At 39.0% G+C, this 21,914-nt stretch overlaps 1 protein-coding gene across 7 annotated transcripts in view; it reads left to right on the top strand.

Annotated features, from left to right (window-relative positions):
• LOC134205271 (227 kDa spindle- and centromere-associated protein-like) overlaps window positions 1-21,914 on the top strand; it is a 261,767-nt gene that overhangs the window by 175,697 nt on the left and 64,156 nt on the right. For 3 of the 7 annotated variants that reach the window (XM_062680373.1, XM_062680368.1, XM_062680369.1), the window contains 2 exons: window positions 4,164-4,313; window positions 18,167-18,221. In XM_062680373.1, coding sequence (XP_062536357.1) covers window positions 4,164-4,313; window positions 18,167-18,221 — 205 coding nt within the window. Of the gene's footprint in view, window positions 1-4,163; window positions 4,314-18,166; window positions 18,222-21,914 lie in introns of those variants that run through there. The other 4 variants (XR_009978106.1, XR_009978109.1, XR_009978107.1 and 1 more) reach the window with 3 other exon arrangements.

Genomic DNA, 21,914 nt, shown 5'->3' with positions numbered 1-21,914 from the left:
ACCGGGAATCGAACCCAGCCAGCCTCAGCATGGTATTTCTTTGTAGCCGAGGGCCCCTTGCATGAGATCAAGTTTTCAAACATAGTCATAAATGTTCACCCCTAATAACAATAACTGTTGAAGATATTTGATTTTTTACTTTAAGGGCACTTCTCACGGAATCCAAATTTCAAAGTACTCGAGTTTTCAAGGGCACGCCATTCGATACTGAAGTAACGCATAACTGTCATTTCTAATGTGACCATACGTCCCGCGTTTCGCGGGACAGTCCCGCATTTCCACTATTTGTCCCGCGATGAAAATCGTCCCGCGAAACGTCCCGCCTTCAGCTTATTTCTAGATAATGTCCCGCGAAATACAAAAAAATTGAATACATTGATAGCTATTACTTAGTACACAGGATTTTGTTTTTACACGATTTTTTTTCGCTCGTATTTTTGATCGTGTGACTTCAATTTGCCACCAAACCACTCGCAACATGTTTCAAAAAATCCAGAATAAATCAAAGAAAAATCACATGATAATTAATATACGTTAAACATTTAGGAAATTATTAGATTATAAAAATGTATAATTTTGGCTAACGTTTTGTAAGGCATGGCATATGGATCATAGTTTGTTTTACCCAAGCCTTATACCCTGGGAATCTTGTAAGCAGATTGTGCTTCCATGTATTTCTTGGATTTCTTGGTATGCTTGGATTTTGACACGGAACGTTCTAAATTCCACTCCATTTAAATGCCATGCGGACCAAAATCTTGCGGAAAATCTGTCCCTGTTAGAAGACGACCTTTACTTTGTTGATATTGGATATCGATAGCAGTGTTGGGAAAAACTCAAATTTTTGAATCTTTTCCAAATTTTAAATCAAACGCGAGACAAACACCACCCGACTCATGGCACAGAGAATCGTTCATGATTCGACTCGCGGTTTGCATCATTGCTTGATTTCTACGTGTTATTCTTCGTTGAATTAATCGAATTTACTTTCTTTACTTAAAACAATGGAAAATAAATCCATAGGTAACATAAAATACGCTTTTATTGGGTTTCAGTGCTTTTTGAAGCGAAATCTTTTTTGGCGAATAAGCGGAACGATGCGATTCTACATGCAAAACTGAAGCACGATGCTCTGCCTGTAGAATTGCAAGCGATCTGAAATAAGACAGAACTTTTGATTTTCTGAGCAGATATCTATTCAGTATCACCTGTTTGGAAATAAATTGGAACTAATGGACCATATTCCTAAAGATGAAAACTTCAACCAGAATAGACTTTTAGAAAAATATGATCTGATTAATTCATAATCTCAGTATCTACTTTTGTTAGGTATTTAAAAAAGAGTTATTTAGGTTACTCGGAAAACAATTTTCGAGATTCGATATCATGGCTTTCATCCCTACGAAAAAAAAAAATTTCTAACGAAATTCTATACACTAGACGATCAAGAGCTGAAAGTCATTTAACTGCTACGCTTTTTAACTGCAATTCGATAATTGCAACAGTTTTGCAGATATTGGACAAGGAGCTGCACATTCAATGTTTGAAGAAAGCTTTGACTTCTAAAATGAGTTGCCGTTTATCGAACAGTTAGCAAACTAAGCTTCGGTAACAAATAAAAAAAATGGTAGATTTGATTTAAGCGCACACCCAGAAATTGCCCAGTTTTTGCCCACCCATATTAAAATCCTAATTTCCCGTAAACTAGTTGTTGAAAACTGTTGAACTTCAAGTTTTCCCAAAATTGTTCTATCATTGAATGAAAAACCTGAACTTTAACTGCTTTTAACAATTACTTACTTACTTATGGATCCTGTACACCTCCGGTGGTGCAAAGCGCCGACCTGAAAGATCTCCATCCTTGCCCGGCTATCGCTTTAACCTGTTGCCAGGTTAGATTTCGGTCGACTTCTTTTATTTCCTCCGGAGCTGCCTCTGCTGCGATGTCCCGCTGGGTTCCAGTCTAATGCTTGTTTACAGATTTCGTTTCCGCCCCTACGTAGACCCAGCCCCACTTCCGATCCCGAATTTCTGTTGCTATCGGCCTCTGGTGACAACGACGATGGAGCTCGTTGTTTGAGACCCAGTTGTGAGGCCACCAGGCCCGAATTATATACCGCAGGCATCTGTTAATGAACACCTGCAGCCGTTGAGTGTTCTCCACTGATACACACCATGTTTCGCTAGCGTATAACAGCACAGATTTCACGTTAGAGTTGAAAATTCGTAGTTTGGTGCGTTCACTTAGCTGCCTGATTTTCCAGGTATTTCTTGAACTCGCAAAGACAGCCCTTGCTTTCTTGATCCGTGCGCCTATGTCGATCTTGGTTCAACAATTAGCTTACGAGAAATTAAGATTTTAAAATTGGTGGGCGAAATCTAGGGTGGGGGCAATTTATGGGTGCCTTACCCATGAATAATGTAATAAAACATATTAAACTATTAACTTTTTCTTGTCCCGCGTTCACACAAAATTTATCTGGTCACATTTCTATTATTTCACGCATGCTGCGACGCAGCAAAGCCGTTTCCGTCGCCGTTCCTCTGAATTGCGTTCGGGGCTTAAGTCTTGTAGCCCTTTACGAAGAAATTTCCGAAGGAATCTTTTGGAATCTGCAATGTGTAAAAACTGGTTAGCGCCGGCCGTATCCGAAAGCAGGTTATTTTAAGAATGGGTAGAACTATGTTGACGTGATACTCGCTTTGATGGAAGGGGTCGTACACATATTACGTAAGCAATTTTTCAGGATTTTTCGATCCCCCACCCCCCATGTAAGATTTTATTCATACAAATGATTTTTTATTTGTGTGGTACGTAAGAAAACAACAGACCCCCCCTCCCTCCATAAGTGCTTACGTAATATGTGTACGGCCCCGAAGCCAAAAAGCAATATGTACTTCCATGGGAAATTACTGGGAAGGGGATAATGGCAGAATTCGTTTCGGTAAATGACATGCCATGAGTTATACTTGTACAGAAATGTACGAACTAACATATCAAGCGACAGCACATTTAAGGGAACATTTGACAAGAAGTGCTAGAAGGGTTAAATGACCAATTTACAAAATGCCCCAAGATGTTGCTTCAGCACTTGTACAAAAAAACATGATGCTTTAGAGCAGATGCAGCCTCCAACATACTCCAGACCAGAGGTTCCCAAACTGTGGGTCGCGACCCCCAGGGGGGTCGTGGGCTGTTCAGTGGTGGGTCGCGAAAAACAAATCTTAATTCATAATTTTGTTACTATTTTGTCCCACAAATCTAATCCATATTTTAAATTAGGATCTAAGTTATGATTGGATGATCAAAGAACATCAAACGAGGTCAACGGCCTTTTTTTGTTATACGATTTTCGGGCAAGTAGAAAGAAGTCCTATACAATCCAAATCTAAGCCCCAAACTCAATCCAAAACCAATCCTAATCCAATTCAAATCCAATCTAAATCAAATCCAAATCAATTTAAAATCCAATCCAAATCTAATTCAAATCCAATCCTAATCAAATCGAAATTCAATTCAAATCCAATCTGAATAAATTTCAAATCCGATCCAAATCCAACCCAAATTCAATTCAAATCCCATCCAAATCCAATCCACATCCAATTGAAAAAAATTGACGAAATTTGGACAAATACAATGATGGGGTAAAAAGCAATTTATTATGATTTGTCCAATCTAACGCGAACTCATTTTTATCTAATTTCACAAAATCAATACATCTGGTACCTGGTGGGTCGCAAGCAAAATGTAATTCTGCTAGGTGGGTCGCATATCCAAAAGTTTGGGAACCTCTGCTCCAGACAATGAAATTCATAGGGTTTAGGTTCGGTGAACTCGCTGGCCGCTCTTAGCTCAAAATGAATTATTGGCAGTGGTTTGTTTTATGCATTTGAACAGCCTATAGGCTCTCGATGCTTTACATATCAAATATAGTAAATATACAAAAGACTTTCGTGCTGGGATCCAACATTGTTACATAATGGGATACACATTGTTCCCATATATTTTAAAATATCACAATAGAAAGTGCTTGGCAAGATACTTTAAGTGCAAGACTCAGGGGGTGACTTTCAAATTACTATATAAGCCAACGGCAGTATAAAAGTTATTGTTTTCTTAAAATGGACTATGTATGCTGAACAAGTTTATAATTTATTCGTAGGATCTCCAAGATGCAAGTTCGGAAACAGACCCTATGTCACTACCACAGGTTCACGAACACATGGTGCGATCACCGCCTCCTGCATTTTGGCCACGATCACCACATAGTTCTGTATTCAACTTCTTCAATAATGCGGATATATATCAAGAGGTAAGTTAACCTGTAGCACATGTATGTAGGGGGAATATTTTTTTCATTTGAATTTCTTTAATTTTTTTCACTTTTGTGATTTACAAAACAATACATGCAAAGTGTTTATAAGTTTTATACAGCCACTGAATTCAATTTGATTAAATATTATTCGAGAGGATAGTAAATTTCGGAGTTTATTTAATGTTTTTTTTTTTTGAAAACTCAAATATCAATTTTGTTGCTACCTAGATTAGAACTCCTGATCTCCTGATTCAATGGCCGCTGCCTTGTCATCACCATCACTTTGACATATGTAAACAACAAAGAAAATTATGGATGTGTTTCTTCGGATACCCTATAGGTTGTTTTACTAACGCTATTTTCAGATTCATGCTGTATAAACGTAAGAAAGAGGCATACATGCTGCTTTTAGCACATAAGCTAAAAAATTATACTTTCAGCATTATTTCAACCATTATTCAAACATCTATCAGCATGTTCTGTTGGCTAACTTTTATGCATAATCAATGGCTGAAATTGTTTTTAGGCAACATTTTCTCGATCTGTATAGATGCTACTCTGTTGCTAATCGTTTAACAGTAGCCGTCAACAGAAATATCGCTTCTAAATGGCTTGTTTTCTTACACTATCTGCTAGCATTAATGACAGCGCTTTGTCAGTTGCTATAAGAGCAGGTGAATACCTTTGTAGCTGCATTACAGAAATCAATAGCTCATACATAGCTCCGGCAACAAAAATCAAATGTAAACATTGCGGTTTTGACGTTCCATCCTGATAAGCTAGTAAAAGAAGCAGTATAAGGTTTACTTAAACGTTGTATAATCTTCAAAGATACAGAAGTTGCCTAAAAGCTTCGTTAGTTCATTTATAGCGCCATTACGCTATATTGTTAGTGCTATAACAACAGCCAAAACGTTTTCAATGTGAATGCTACCCACCGTAATATGGGAAGTTGCTAACAAGCAACTCAGTTACATACATGAGCTCTTAACCGATAAGCTTTGTTGCTAATTCAGACAGAGCTGTTTTATGGGTTGTAGGTCATTTGGCCTAAAGTTGTTTGGCCTAATGACGTTTGGCATAAGGCCGTTTGGCCTAATGGTCATTTGGCCTAAAGTCGTTTGGCCTAATGGTTGTTTGGCCTAATGGTTGTTTGGCCTAATGGTCGTTTGGCATAATTTGAAAAACGTAAATTATTCTTTCTAGTAAAATATGTGAAAATGTTCACATTACTATTATTGGTGTACAACAACATTATCCGATAGTCATCGTCAGTCACATACGATATGTACACTCCCGGTCAAAAGTTTGGGTTCACCTTCGAAAAATATAGGCAAAAGTTTTTGGTCGTATTTTCGCCGTCTTACATCCGATTTCGGGTATTGTTGGCTCGATACAAAGAATATGAGCAGATTTTGCACTGCAGGTCTAACAATTTCCAATTTTTATGTACTAAAATATTACATTTAGATACTCATTTGTCTTATTATTATGTTGTAAAAATATGTTGATTTTTCTCTAAATTGAGCCCCACAAATTTCGAAATGAAAGTGATATGGAACCCAATTTTAATCATCTTTGAGGGGCATTGATGATTTACGGCGGAAAATTTTTGTTTTATTTTAAAAATCAAAATGTTTACTCAAGTGCATAGTATGCATTGGCTAAAGTTTTTTTTATTGTTATTATTATTATTTTCTTTATTAGGAGACGGCTGGCGGCCAAAAGTTTAAGTTCATTCACTATATGGCCATAAGTTTGGGTTCACTCTGCTGATAAGCGATTTAATTCAATTTTAGCCGAATATTGCCTGGAGTACAGTTTTTGATGTTTTGTTTGGAAACTCACTTTCTTTAATGTATAATTTGCCTGAAAAATAATATTTTGGATAAAGATTTTGATTTTAAAAATAAAACAACATGTTTCCGCCGAAGAATCATTAATTCCCTCAAAGATGATTAAAATTGGGTTTCATTTCGAAATAAAATTCTGTGGGCTCAATTTTGAGAAAAATCAACATAGTTTTACAACATAAATAAAAGAAAATGAGTATCTTAATGTAAAAAGGGTCACAGTGTGGCTAGCGTAACAAAAAGTGAAGAAATGTTAAAGTATCACAAGAAAACAAAAACCATTCGATTTTGGCAACATAAATGTTCTGAACGTGATGCCAAAATCGATTGGGGTTTGTATTTTGAGTTTTACAGTTTTGACATTGTATAGGAAACATACAATCTTTATTCTATGGTTGACACCTTCTTTAAAGCATGTGCTTTCCTTTCAAGTTTTATTGCATGTTGCTTTGGTATTGCATATGACAAGCATTTTCCAAAAATGTTGATGCCTTCTTTAAAGCATAATCAGTTCTTTCAAGTTATACTGTTTTCATCAGGGGTCTGATGTTTTGGTTGTGTTTTCGTAGTGTAGATGCAGTCTCGTTTCTTCTGCTTGTCGTTTATGGAACTGTCAGTGTGGAACGCACCTATCTCTTTCTTTCCCATGATTCTTCTTATGGCTGTCAGTGCGGAATTTTCTATGTTGGCTACGAAATGAACTGTGGTGGAGGTATACAAGTGTCAGTCCCGTGGTTTTCATATGTCGACATTGCCAAAACATATCTGATTCATTGTTTTTTATACCTTCCTTTTTATAAATTCCTGGTTTTATTGTACTGTAAAAGTGATTTGCAATATTTTAACGTTAGTTTGCATTTCGCTTTTTGATCACTGCACATGGCTTTATTTTGCACCTACAAAAATAATTTCATATAAACAATATATTTCAATCGTTTACGCCTATATGTACCTATTATGCCAAACGACCATTAGGCCAAACGACCATTAGGCCAATCGTCCATTAGGCCAAACGACCATTAGGCCAAATGACTTTAGGCCAAACGACCTTATGCCAAACGGCATTAGGCCAAACGACTTTAGGCCAAACGTGGCACAATCGTTTTATGACTATATGAAAGCTGCATAAACGACAAAAGATGAAATATATTCGGCACAAACTGACTAGCTGATAGATATTTGGATAATAGCCGAGTTGAAGTTTAAGGGATTATTTGCGGAGGCTTTTCTTTTATTCAGCATTGGCTGCTTTTATTTTAGCACCAAAATTGTTAGTTGGGATTTTGTGTAATATAGAAAAACTTTTTAAACGCCTTTTAATTGTATTGTACGTTATATCCGCATGTGGAAAGCTCAATATTAGAGATTGAAACAAAATGCTCAGATGTTTGATCAATAACAAATCAAATCGCTCAAACGTCAATGATGAACTCGGTGCATTGGACCATACCGAGCTCGGTTCTTGAAGTTTTCGGAAAGTTGTCGAATTTTCGTAGGAAACAACAAAGCCAGTAGATCTGTTAATGTGAGAACCATCAGTGAAATATCTGGCTATTTCATATTTTTAGAAACAATAGTGGGAATAAAGAGATTTTGAAAATGATCTGGTATTCCTTGAATAAATTTTTGGCAGTGACTGATTTTCTACCCGCCGCTTATACATCCAGGCGCTATCGTATATGCGCAAATAGCCAGCATGAGTTAACCGCCGAAAATTTGTACGGCGAAAGACATCTAACGAGGGTTTTCTCAAAATGAATTATTGGCAGTGGCTGATTTTCTACTCGCCGCAGCCACATCCAGGCGCTATAGTATATGCACAAAATAGCCAGCAAGAGTTAACTGCCAGAAATTTGTATGGCGAAAGACATCTAACGCTGGTTTTCTCAAAATTAGGAACTTTTCATGAAAACTATTTGGTATCGGTTATGAGGGATGGTGTCCGCTACTACGCCTACCAAATATTTTTTCAATTAAAGTGCTGAATTTTGAGAAATCGAACCTTAGATGCCTTTCGCCATACTGATTTCAGAAAGTTAACTCCTAGTGTGCCGCTGTAAGCACGCTCAAAGCAGTCGATTAATTAGGAACTTTTCATGAGAAACTATTTGGTACCGGTTATGAAGGGTGGTGTCCGCTACTACGTCTACCAAATATTTTTTCGATTAAAGTGCTTAATTTTGAGAGATCGATCCTTAGATGCCTTTCGCCATACTGATTTCAGAAAGTTAACTCCTAGTGTGCCGCTGTAAGCACGCTCAAAGCAGGCGATTCATTGCATTTTCATAGACAGATTGTATTTAATGGAGCAACTGTCGTTGTTGAAGTATACTCATGGTGAATGGATCAATCAAGGTAACTCATTTTGGACTTACCGCATCAAAACAACGGCGGCACTGTATATGCGTATTTCTATTCGTGTTGTTTTGACAGAACATGTCTACGGTGGCTCGATCTGTTCGTTTCATAGCGGCCGTTTTTGCTTATTGATTGATCCAATTTATTGGTGCGCAAATGAATTATTGGCAGTGGCTGATATTCTACTAGCAGCTTCCACATCTAGGCGCTATGAATCGCCTGCTTTGAGCGTGCTTACAGCGGCACATTAGGAGTTAACTTTCTGAAATCAGTATGGCGAAAGGCATCTAAGGTTCGATTTCTCAAAATGAATCGACTGCTTTGAGCGTGCTTACAGCGGCACACTAGGAGTTAACTTTCTGAAATCAGTATGGCGAAAGGCATCTAAGGCTCGATTTCTCAAAATTAAGCACTTTAATCGAAAAAATATTTGGTAGGCGTAGTAGCGGACACCATCCCTCATAACCGGTACCAAATAGTTTTTCATGAAAAGTTCCTAGTTTTGAGAAAACCAGCGTTAGATGTCTTTCGCCATACAAATTACTGGCGGTTAACTCTTGCTGGCTATTTTGTGCAACACAATCCGTCCTCGTTTTGGTCGTTCATACGCAATCGTAGGCAATCAAATGCCATTCCTACCAACTTGACGTTCAAAGATCGTTCAGCTGATACACTGGATGATTCTGCAAACCTTTTCGCCGATTTTTTTGATGGAGTGCATAGTTCTTCTTCGCCGAATTTTGCTCCCGAAACTCTACGAAGCGTTCTTCCTTTCGATGTTAACCTACCACCTTTAGTCGTTTCGCAAAACGATGTCCTCGCAATATTGAAGAAATTAGACATTTCAAAAGGACCTGGTACGGATAGGCTATCGCCGATGTTCATCAAGGAGTGCGCTGTGTCATTGCAGGCACCGTTGGCAGTGATCTTCAATAAGTCACTGCATGAGGGATCATTCCCTGAACTATGGAAAACGGCCGCCATCACTCCGATATTTAAATCGGGTGACAAACACGAAGTCGAAAACTACCGAAGTATATCTATTGCATGCTGCTTGGGAAAAGTCTTCGAAGAGCTTGTCCATAACGTATTGTACGCCGCATCCCAGCCACTGCTATCCGATTTTCAACACGGTTTTGTGAAGAAGCGATCGACCACATCGAACCTAATGTCGTATGTGAATTATATTTCGAAAGAGATCGAGGCTCGACATCAAGTAGATGCAATATATTTCGACTTCTCTAAGGCCTTCGACAAAGTTCCCCACGAGCTCACTATCCAGAAATTCAAATATCTGGGTTTTCCCGACTGGATAACGCAATGGATACACTCATATTTAAGTGGACGAAAGGCCTTCGTCAGATTGAATAGCTCTCGTTCACGCGCGTTTACCATTACGTCCGGTGTCCCGCAAGGAAGTGTACTTGGACCTTTAATCTTTGTACTGTTTATAAACGACCTATGTAGTCGGCTAAAATCGGGCCAGTTACTGTATGCTGACGACCTAAAAATATTTAAAGTAATCTCATCGCATCTCGATTGTTGTGCGCTTCAAGCCGATATAGACGAACTCCAACTGTGGTGTTCGGAAAATGGAATGGCTCTCAACATAAGCAAATGCAAAGCTATATCGTTTTCTCGCCGAAATACACGTATCGAAAACGGGTATACGATAGGTTCCACTCAATTAGAACGTGTAGATTTGATCCGCGATTTGGGGGTGACCATTGATACCAAGCTTCGTTTTAATGAGCACATCAGCATGACTACCGCGAAAGCATTTGCTGCATTGGGTTTCATTCGTCGAAATACAAAGGACTTCACGGACATCTATGCACTCAAAGCACTATACTGTTCAACGGTGCGAAGTATCTTGGAGTATGCAGTATGTGTGTGGTCCCCATACCACGTGACACAATCTATCAGGATTGAAAAGGTTCAACGATGTTTCATCAGATACGCCCTCCGTCGGCTTCTCTGGAACGATCCTGTAAACCTCCCGGACTATTCCAGCCGCTGCAAACTTATAGGGCTGGAGACACTTGCGCTTCGTCGGACTAATCTGCAAAGGCTGTTTGTTTTTGATATTTTAAAAAATGTCGTGCAGTGTCCATATTTATTGCAAAACGTTACGTTTTACGCTCCTTCTCGGCATCTGCGTGAACGTGAACGCGATCTTATTATGATTCAGCGTCACAGGACGTCATATGGTTTTAACAACCCTCTGGAAAACTGTTTTCGGTCGTTTAATAGTGCAAGTGCTGTTTTTGATTTTAATGTGTCTAAACTAGTTTTTAAGAATAGAATAAGAAATATTAGATAAGAAGCAGTCTGAGGAGTTTTATAATTCAAGACGAAGAAATAAATAAATAAGATGCCCTTATTTTTAGCAAAATTATCTGAAAATTATCTAACTTGATATCTCTCTTGTGGCTTATTCAAATCGTTTACAATGAATTATTGGCAGTGGCTGATTTTCTACTCGCCGCAGCCACATCCAGGCGCTATAGTATATGCGCAAAATAGCCAGCAAGAGTTAACCGCCAGAAATTTGTATGGCGAAAGACATCTAACGCTGCTTTTCTCAAAATTAGGAACTTTTCATGAAAAACTATTTGGTACCGGTTATGAGGGATGGTGTCCGCTACTATGCCTACCAAATATTTTTTCGATTAAAGTGCTTAATTTTGAGAAATCGAACCTTAGATGCCTTTCGCCATACTGATTTCAGAAAGTTAACTCCTAGTGTGCCGCTGTAAGCACGCTCAAAGCAGTCGATTCATTAATCGCCTGCTTTGAGCGTGCTTACAGCGGCACACTAGGAGTTAACTTTTGGAAATCAGTATGGCAAAAGGCATCTAATGTTTAATATCTCGAAAATAAGCACCTTAATCAAAAAAATATTTGGTAGGCGTAGTAGGAGACACCTTCTTTCATAAATGGTACCAAATATTTTTTCGTGAAAAGTTTCTGCTGTTGAGAAAGCCTGCGTTAGATGTCTTTCGCCATACAAACTTTAGGTGGTTAACTCATACTGGCTATTTTTACATATACGTTAGCGCCTGGATACGGCAGCGGCGGGTAGGAAACCAACCACCGTATGTGATTCATTACACATGACAATAGTTGGTCAGAATACATGTCAAACTATTGCAGCCCTGCTAGTTTATCTTTTTGCCTTTCTCGTACAACAAAGTTGTACCGAAAGGCTATCATTTCATTCTGAAAACGAACTTTTTACAGGAACATCTGATAGTAAAGTTTCTTATACCATTCGACTCAGTTTTATGAATCGAGATGATGTCTGTGTGTATGTATGTATGTGTGTGTGTATGTTTGTGTGTCTGTATGGTCACTTTTTCAACCTCAAAACTTACACGATTTTGTTGTACTTAGACTTAACTGATTTTCTCGCAACATGTTACATTCCGCAGAGCCACTCTTCTAATTTCATGCTATTTAATTTCATCAAGATTGATTAATGCGTTCGCAGCTGACGAGGAAAATGGTTTAGGCAGTTTTCCATTTTTTCCCATATAATCGGGACTACGAGCATTGAGCAAGCTACCATGCTATAATATGAATTACGTTCGCTCGATGGACTAGAATCCTCGCTACGGCAATATCGATAACGCTAACGCAACGAGCAAAGCTTTTCAAAGCTTGCAATGTGGAACGTGTTGAACACGAAAACTAATCGACGTACAACGCACGCGCTTTTATAGCCTATTCAGATTGGGCTATATATGACTTTGTTAAGTGAGAGGGTATCCAATTATTACGAGGTGTTCAGACTGCAGCAAGATAATATATCTTGACGTTTCCATGTTTCCTCATTTGCACGCTAATACAGGGTTGAATTCAAGGAGAGTTTTAAAATTTAATTTGCGAAATCAAGCATTTGTGTGGCGCCAATCGAACATTTTTTTCTGAACAAAGTTTCTACGAAAAAAAATATAAAAAAAAAATATGAAAAGGGATTTTCGAAGAATATTTGAAGCTCTCATTAGGATAATGAGCGAAGCTACATTCATTAGTTGGGTGCGCCGTTCTTCGGGGAATCAGACTATTCCTCAATTTATTTTTAAGTTTAAAAAGTATTTTGATTCTGTACTATGATCGAACGGAGATTTGATAGAAAAATTTAGATACTTTTGGGAATTCTCACAAATAAATAAAAAAAGGACGATTGGACCAATTTTCAAGAAATATTATCGAACTAAAATGTATTTCCACCAGTATCTCCATGTATGAAGGGCAACTCAGCAATTTAATTTTTTTTTCAAAAATGGATACTGAACCATTGCGTTCTACTCGACAATCAATGATACAGCTTCTAACTACAGCTGATACAGCTAAATCGAATCGTGTGAATGTGATATAATTTAAACTGGATTTTGAATGAATTAATGCATTACCAATCCATGTTTTATTTAAGGTTATTCTACTTTATATATACATCCCATTCAAATCGTACAGTTGTCCCACGTGAAAAATGTTGAAATCCAAAGTATATTAAGCCATTCAAGGAGCAGAATTGAAACAATTTATGAAATCATGTTTATTCATCAAATATATTCGTTTTACAACCATTCCTACGTTTTAAATTGTCTTCCGCATTGGCCCTTGAACTTTGAAAATTTATTCGATTTGTTCTATTAAATCTAGGTTTAAGTTAAATACTTCATGTTAATTCTAGAGAGCATCTGTTTTTAAACAATTCATGTTGAATAAGTGGAGAATAAATAATTATCATCATTATTTTTCATCATATAAAATGCTTTCCACAAAACCATCACAATCCGAGTTATTCTTCAGCGCTCAGAAGATTTCCATCTAACATGCATTCGACCCTGCTGCGACAGAAAGAGCATGACTGTCAACTTCTGAAACGAAATAAAAACAGAGAGAATTTTCTCTCTGGTAAAGAGAGCGTGACGCTTATCAGTTTTGTTTTGTTGAATTTCTCCCTGCATTCCAGTTAGAACGAAAGCTCTCTCGTAATAATTGTTCGTAATAAATTCTTGATGACTCTTTTTAGCGGGTATCTTTTGACAGCGCAAAATGTATAGAATATTACGTAAATAATGACATCATAAAGCGTATTTACCCTGAAACGCCAATTATTATGTCATTAATGGCGTAATCTGAATAGGCTATTAGGCTGAGAGCCGACTCGATGATGATTATTGCCATTATACTTTATCGGAGCATTCGCACCAACACAGTTGTATTGTAGATCCAGTTGAAAACCGAACTGAGCTCTCGCGACAATAGCATTTTCTCACATTTCCGGATGTCGCATCTGCATTGCGAGTGGTGCGCATGATGGCGCAGGTCTATGGTATAGATGCGCACTACTCGCGATGCAGTTGCGACTTCCGGAAATGTGAGAAAATGCGATTGTCGCGATAGCTCAGTTCGGTTTTCAACTGGATCTACAATAAGTTTCATCGTTGGCAACAGAAATTGCACTCGATAACGGTACGATTAACTGCTGGTTCGTACGCTCGTGGCCATGGTGGTGTTTGCGTTTGTTTTGTGTCATACATTGGAAGGGGAAAAGAGGGTTTCATTGATGCTTCAACATGCTGTTTGGTTTGGGTGGTGTGGAGTTATGGTAAAGTTAGGATGATTTCAAGGGAAAATTTGAATATAGTTTTCGTTTTATACATCTCCTTATTTCCATATTATATTATGTATGCGGTTTTGTTTGTCTTCAATTTATATTTAGGAATCGTTCAAAAATGGCATCGTGGGGCCTTGGCGAAGGGGGGTGGGGGTGTCGTTGGTTGAATAATCTTAAATGTATTTGACGTCATATTTAAGTCGGCCTTGAGAATTATTGGCTTAATTTTCAAAATGTTCGTGTACATTTCACTCCGAAATCGAACCTTTTATAGAAGTACTTGAAATAATTTTGTTATAAATTCTCTGTCAAAAATGGATGAAAGAAAATTTCACGATCGTCATAACTTGATTATGACATAATGTATTATGCTTATTTTACAGAAAAACAAAATTGCCAACATTTTTGGTAGATAGGAATGAATTATTGGCAGTGGCTGATTTTCTACCCGCCGCTGTCACATCCAGGCGCTATAGTATATGCGCGAAATAGCCAGCAAGAGTTAACCGCCAGAAATTTGTATGGCGAAAGTCATCTAACGCGGGTTTTCTCAAAATAAGAAACATTTCATGAAAAACTATTTGGTACCGATTATGTAGAAAGGAGTCCGCTACCATGCCTACCAAATATTTTTTCGATGCCGCAATGAACAATTTTGAGAAAACCAGCGTTAGATGTCTTTCGCCATACAAATTTCTGGCGGTTAACTCATGCTGGCTATTTGCGCATATACGATAGCGCCTGGATGTGGAAGCGGCGAGTAGAAAATCAGCCAGTTGTCGTTTTCCAGTATAAAACATGTGCAGCTTATAACTGCTACTGAGAGTGAAATCAGTAGTTATTCAGTTTCATTCTAAATTTTCGACCACTATTCTAGTTTGAATTTGAAGCAAAATAAAACAGACCCGCTGGTTTCCCCAGCAGTGTTCCATTCATGATTTTTAAATTTTAAAGTAAATGAAATCATTATGTTGTTGCCAAAAAAGGCGCCGTAATTGCAAAGTGGATTAATCCGTAGATAAAATAACGCGTAAAATATTTGAATCTCGTGACTCATTTGTAGTTCAAATCTGCAGAAAATAGAACGGAGCGTTATACCAGTTCTACTTTTTTAACAGTTGACTGGTATAAAAAATGAATCTATAATAGCTGCTGGGAAAATTATTGTTTCAGATTCATATTCAAACTGACAGCCCCATACGATTTCGTGATTTTCGTGAAGCCCATATGTTTTTAATTTAACAATGAGCTAGTTCCAATTTTTTTGATTGTAGCTTGTAAATTTAATTTTTGGTGTAGTTGAAGTTCATTCCGTAAAGTGTCTCCCGAACAAATATGTATTGGAAAATGAAATTTGGCTAAACTTTTTTGGGAAAGATTCGAAAAGATCTGGTATTATGTATTAAAATCTATGTCTTTGTCTACTTTCCGGTGGTTAGTGTGGTGAATGAATGACTTATTGGCAGTGGCTGATTTTATACCCGCCGCTGTCACATCCAGGTGCTATGGGCAAAATAGCCAGCATGAGTTAACCGCCAGAAATTTGTATGGCGAAAGACATCTAACGTGGATTTTCTCAAATTTAGAAACTTTTCATGAAAAACTATTTGGTACCGGTTATGAAGGAAGGTGTCCGCTACTACGCCTACCAAATATGTTTTTGATGTAGGTGCTTGATTTTGAGAAATTGGGCCTTTGCCTTTCGCCATACTAATTTCAGAAAGTTAACTCTTAGTGTGCCGCTGTAAGCACACTCAAAGCAAGTGATTTAGTGCGCATAGCTACGCCAAAGCGGGAAATTTATTGGTGCAATAGACCTGTGCAGGAGTTCATCAAATTCACTCATCCGATGGATTTTGACATTTGAGCGGGTCGTCCACTCGAACAAAAGTTCACTTTGCGTTCATTAAGCGACCCGCTCAAACGTCATAATGAATCGACTGCTTTGAGCGTGCTTACAGCGGCACACTAGGAGTTAACTTTCTGAAATCAGTATGGCGAAAGGCATCTAAGGATCGATTTCTCAAAATTAAGCACTTTAATCGAAAAAATATTTGGTAGGCGTAGTAGCGGACACCATCCCTCATAACCGGTACCAAATAGTTTTTCATGAAAAGTTCCTAATTTTGAGAAAACCAGCGTTAGATGTCTTTCGCCATACAAATTTCTGGCGGTTAACTCTTGCTGGCTATTTTGTGCATATACTATAGCGCCTGGATGTGGCTGCGGCGGGTAGAAAATCAGCCACTGCCAATAATTCATTTAATGAATCGCCTGCTTTGAGCGTGCTTACAGCGGCACACTAGGAGTTAACTTTCTGAAATCAGTATGGCGAAAGGCATCTAAAGTTCGATTTCTCAAAATTAAGCACCTTCATCGAAAAAATATTTGGTAGGCGTAGTAGCGGACGCCTTCCTACATAACCGGTACCAAATATTTTTTCATGAAAAGTTCATAATTTTGAGAAAACTCGCATTAGATGTCTTTCGCTATACAAATTTCTGGCGGTTAACTCATGCTGGCTATTTTGCGCATATACTATAGCGCCTGGATGTGGTAGCGGCGGGTAGAAAATCAGCCACTGCCAATAATTCATTAATGAATCGCCTGCTTTGAGCGTGCTTACAGCGGCACAGAAGGAGTTAACTTTCTGAAATTAGTATGGTGAATAGCATCTACGGTTCGATTACTCGAAATTAAGCACCTTAATCGAAAAAATATTTGGTAGGCGTAGTAGCGGACACCATCCTTCATAACCGGTACCAAATAGTTTTTCATGAAAAGTTCCTAATCTTGAGAAAACCCGCGTTAGATGTCTTTCGCCATACACATTTCTGGCGGTTAACTCATGCTGGCTATTTTGCGCATATACTATAGCGCCGGGATGTGATAGCGGCGAGTAGAAAATCAGCCACTGCCAATAATTCATTAGTTAATTTTGCGTTAGTCTATGTTAGAATGAGGGCGCTGTATTTGTTCAAGACCCTAGGACTTGGGCTTGCGGAAGTCCTAGGATAACATAAAGTATGTTGAATAACCATTTCAACCTCAAAATGAATTCAACGTTTCAAAATTACTCTGTGGTGAAGTTTTGAACGGAGTCTCAAGTTTTGTCCGGGATTTGTATGAAGGCCCGCCACTGTGCTTACATGGGGAACAGGCGCTGTTGTGGGCCGGTCCTAACATAGAGAACATACGCTCAGATTTGTTTCTCCGAAGAAGAGCCAACCTCCCTCTTCCATATCAATATACGACCATAGTTCCCACTGGGACTGGTTACCCGATTGTCCCTGAGGTTGCTCGAACCTCGCCCGGCACTACGGGGAAGTTGGGATAGGAGTTGCTAGGTAATATGCTATGGTCCGCGAAATGGGGTTTATTTGATTCCTTCAGGTACGCGAAGTACCAATGGTACGTATTACCCATTTGCAATGCTGACACATATGCCGACACAGATAGGCAGCACCATAATTCATCGAGCGGACTCGATTATTATATAAGTCGTTTTCGTTACGAGAAAGGCAAAAAATAAATAAATGAATCCTTTAAAAAGTTGTATAAACAAGTAAAAGTCTTAGGAACATTTAGAATTTTAGTATTTATCCAATGAATTATTGGCAGTGGCTGATTTTCTACCCGCCGCTGTCACATCCAGACGCTCTAGTATATGAGCAAAATATCCAGCATGAGTTAACCGCCAGAAATTTGTATGGCGAAAGTCATCTAACGCGGGTTTTCTCAAAACTATGAACTTTTCATGAAAAACTATTTGGTACCGGTTATGTAGTAAGGTGTCCGCTACTACGCCTACCAAATATTTTTTCGATGAAGGTGCTTAATTTTGAGAAATCGAACCTTAGATGCCTTTCGCCATACTGATTTCAGAAAGTTAACTCCTAGTGTGCCGCTGTAAGCACGCTCAAAGTGGGCGATTCATTTACATATTTTTAAGGATTTATTTATGATTTTTTTTTGGTGAAAATAATAACAACTCTTTTATTTATTTCCAGGATAACGGCAACACTTCCGAGACTTATGACGACAATCCACTTAGTTTAAGAGAAGGTAAAAACCTTTACTCATAGATATATTTGTAATATTTTAATTTTGCATTAATCTTCATTTTTGTGCAGTGAACATAGACATTAAAGTTATCTAGCTCATAGCGAAAACTAAAGCAACATTTGGGGCGTTATGTAAACATTTATGTGTTACTTCACGATGTACACAGCACTGTGACCGCGTTCTTCACATCAATCGTGACCACTGTGCAGTATCGATCTCTGTTTGGATGCTTCCTAAGCATAAGCACTGTCCAGAGTGTATGTAATTAAGAGTGGCGACACTGTCAGAATGAATCGCCTGCTTTGAGCGTGCTTACAGCGGCACACTAGGAGTTAACTTTTGGAAATCAGTATGGCGAAAGGCATCTAATGTTTAATATCTCGAAAATAAGAACCTTAATCGAAAAAATATTTGGTTGGCGTAGTAGCGGACACCGTCCTACATAACTGGTACCAAATAGATTTTCGTGAAAAGTTCCTGCTGTTGAGAAAACCTCCGTTAGATGTCTTTCGCCATACAAATTTCTGGCGGTTAACTCATGCTGGCTATTTTGCGCATATACAATAGCGCCTGGATGTGACAGCGGCGGGTAGTAAATCAGCCACTGCCAATAATTCATTGGAACAAAATTCATCTGTCATTCTCATACAAAATCGCGTTCCAAACGAGCAGGAGCCCTGTCAAATGCGGCACATGTCGCCACTCTTAATTACATACACTCTGGCACTGTCGATCTCTGTCCTCTACGGAATCCACACTGTATGTTCGATAATGAATGAATTATTGGCAGTGGCTGATTTTCTACCCGCCGCTTCCACATCTAGGCGCTAAATGCGCAAATAGCCAGCATGAGTTAACCGCCAGAAATTTGTATGGCGAAAGACATCTAACGCGGGTTTTCTCAAAATGAATCGCCTGCTTTGAGCGTGCTTACAGCGGCACACTAGGAGTTAACTTTCTGAAATCAGTATGGCGAAAGGCATCTAAGGTTCGATTTCTCAAAATTAAGCACTTTCATCAAAAAAATATTTGGTAGGCATGGTAGCGGACACCTTCCTACATAATCGGTACCAAATAGTTTTTCATGAAAAGTTTCTTATTTTGAGAAAACCCGCGTTAAATGACTTTCGCCATACAAATTTCTGGCGGTTAACTCTTGCTGGCTATTTTGCGCATATACTATAGCGCCTGGATGTGACAGCAGCGGGTAGCAAATCAGCCACTGCAAATAATTCATTAGGAACTTTTCATAAAAAACTATTTGGTACCGGTTATGACGGATGGTGTCTGCTACTACGCCTACCAAATATTTTTTCGATTAGGTTGCTTAATTTTGAGAAATCGAACCTTAGATGTCTTTCGCCATACTGATTTCAAAAAGTTAACTCCTGGTGTGCCGCTGTAAGCACGCTCAAAGCAGGCGATTCATTGAAGTGGTGGATTGCTGCCAGGAAGAGGGGCCCCAAGGAAGACAGGTTAGCTACGCTTAAGAAAGTGCAAAAGCCAATAAAGCAACATAGCATAGCATAGCATTGTTACAGTGTAATTCGTAGATTGGACACTAGTGATACTCATGTTTTACTTTTGAGATCCTCATCTAATATGCTATCATAAATCAAGAAGAGAAGTGGTCCTTGATTCCAGTCTTAAGCAAAAATAGCAAAAGCATGAGGATTACTACTCTTGGCCACTCCCATCTTCACCGTAACTAGGGAGAGGAAGGAAGTGTTGATGTAGTACTTACTTAACGAGAGGCCATTGTTACGCCTAATTATATTAATGAATCGCCTGCTTTGAGCGTGCTTACAGCGGCACACTAGGAGTTAACTTTCTGAAATCAGTATGGCGAAAGGCATCTAAGGTTCGATTTCTCAAAATTAAGCACCTTCATCGAAAAAATAGTTGGTAGGCGTAGTAGCAGACACCTTCCTACATAACCGGTACCAAATAGATTTTCGTGAAAAGTTCCTGCATATACATTAGCGCCTGGATACGGCAGCGGCGGGTAGGAAACACATACGGTGGTTGGAAACTAAAATATCTTTTGTGTTATTGTCGGCATAGCACCAAGTTAGAATTCGGAAGTCGGGACTTCCGAACCGAACTTTCTTCCGAAGTTTTATTTGTCAAACTAATTGATGCGTTGTTTAGCGCATCTTTAGGCGAATCCAGCGCACTACTTCCGAAGTTGGGAAAGTTGCCTGTATCTGGAGAAAAATCCAACTTCGGTATAAAAAGCGGTATAAATTTATTCCGGATACACAATATCTCAACTGCTCAAGTTAACAGGAGCATTGTGCTGGATAGGTGTATCATCGGACATGAGTGGGTCAAATTAGGTACTTTGGATTTTATAGCAATGATCATCATATTCAGCCGTCTGTGAGTGGTATATGGTGAGTGGACAAATGGTCGTTGAGGGATGTCGGGTCGTATCAAAAATTCATAGACACTTGGAAGCAGCTTGCTCTCAGCGGGGCATGCAATAAGGCATCGATCGATCGATGGTTAACAACGATCAACCCGATGATTTGTTCTGCTGTTGTTCGTGTTGGATATATTGTAGTGGTTTGACATTGGTTCCGCACTTAACTCAAAGTTCTCGGTCGGTTTGCAAGGCGGTGAGCGCAATCCGATGCTCGGTACGCAAAAGCAATGATTGTTTACCAAAGCCGCCAAGCCAAGAAAGCAGGTGACAGAGGAGAGCAGGCTTTGAGTATTCTTTTTAGCTATGTAGGTTTTCTATTAACCTGCGCTTAATGAGAAAGCACCATATTGTCGCGCTTATCTTTTTCTAGAATGCTGCGGCGGTCTTACACTCGCAGGCTCGACTGCGAAGGTAAACGCTCGGGAAAACGTCAAGATAGCCGCCGTGTTAAAAGATAGGCAGAATTTTTCCGTGCAAAACCACGTGCTTTTCGCGAAATGACAGCAATGCTCGATTGTATTAGTGAGAGGCAAGCGGAGTCACTGAGTACATGGAGAGTGTTTATCATGGCAAGTGCATACGATGGGTGAGATTTTCATTGACTCTGTTGTGTTTAGTGACCGTTGCGATTACCTGAGAAGCAACCAGCAGGAAGTCACAGTATTCTATTTTATCTCGAGATGCATAATAATCAGTACATATAATGAAACAAATAATTTTCCCCATACTAATTTGCATGCAAACTTGAAACGGCTTGTGCTAAATCAGTTTTAATCCAAATGAGCTCAAATTTACTGAGGACATTCGGAACATGATACAGAATCAGATGAGCGTTTTGGAGCAAAATCGATTTTTTTTTTGCGAGCCTGTGACAAGCGCGGTGTCATCATCATCAATAGACATAGACCGCTGTCATCATTGAAAAGTAGTATTCTTCTTCTTCTTCCTATTGGCATTACATCCCCACACTGGGACAGAGCCGCCTCGCAGCTTAGTGTTCATTAAGCACTTCCACAGTTATTTACTGCGAGGTTTCTAAGCCAGGTTACCATTTTTGCATTCGTATATCATGAGGCTAGCACGATGATACTTTTATGCCCAGGGAAGTCGAGACAATTTCCAATCCGAAAATTGCCTAGACCGGCACCGGGAATCGAACCCAGCCACCCTCAGCATGGTCTTGCTTTGTAGCCGCACGTCTTACCGCACGGCTAAGGAGGACCCCGAAGTAGTATGAAAAAAAATTGTGCCCGGGACATCCTGGC

The sequence above is a fragment of the Armigeres subalbatus genome, chromosome 1 (genome assembly GCF_024139115.2).
Source record: "Armigeres subalbatus isolate Guangzhou_Male chromosome 1, GZ_Asu_2, whole genome shotgun sequence".
Lineage (NCBI taxonomy): Eukaryota > Metazoa > Arthropoda > Insecta > Diptera > Culicidae > Armigeres > Armigeres subalbatus.
Note: the sequence above shows the minus strand (reverse complement) of the source record. Positions and strands in the feature narration are given on the sequence as shown.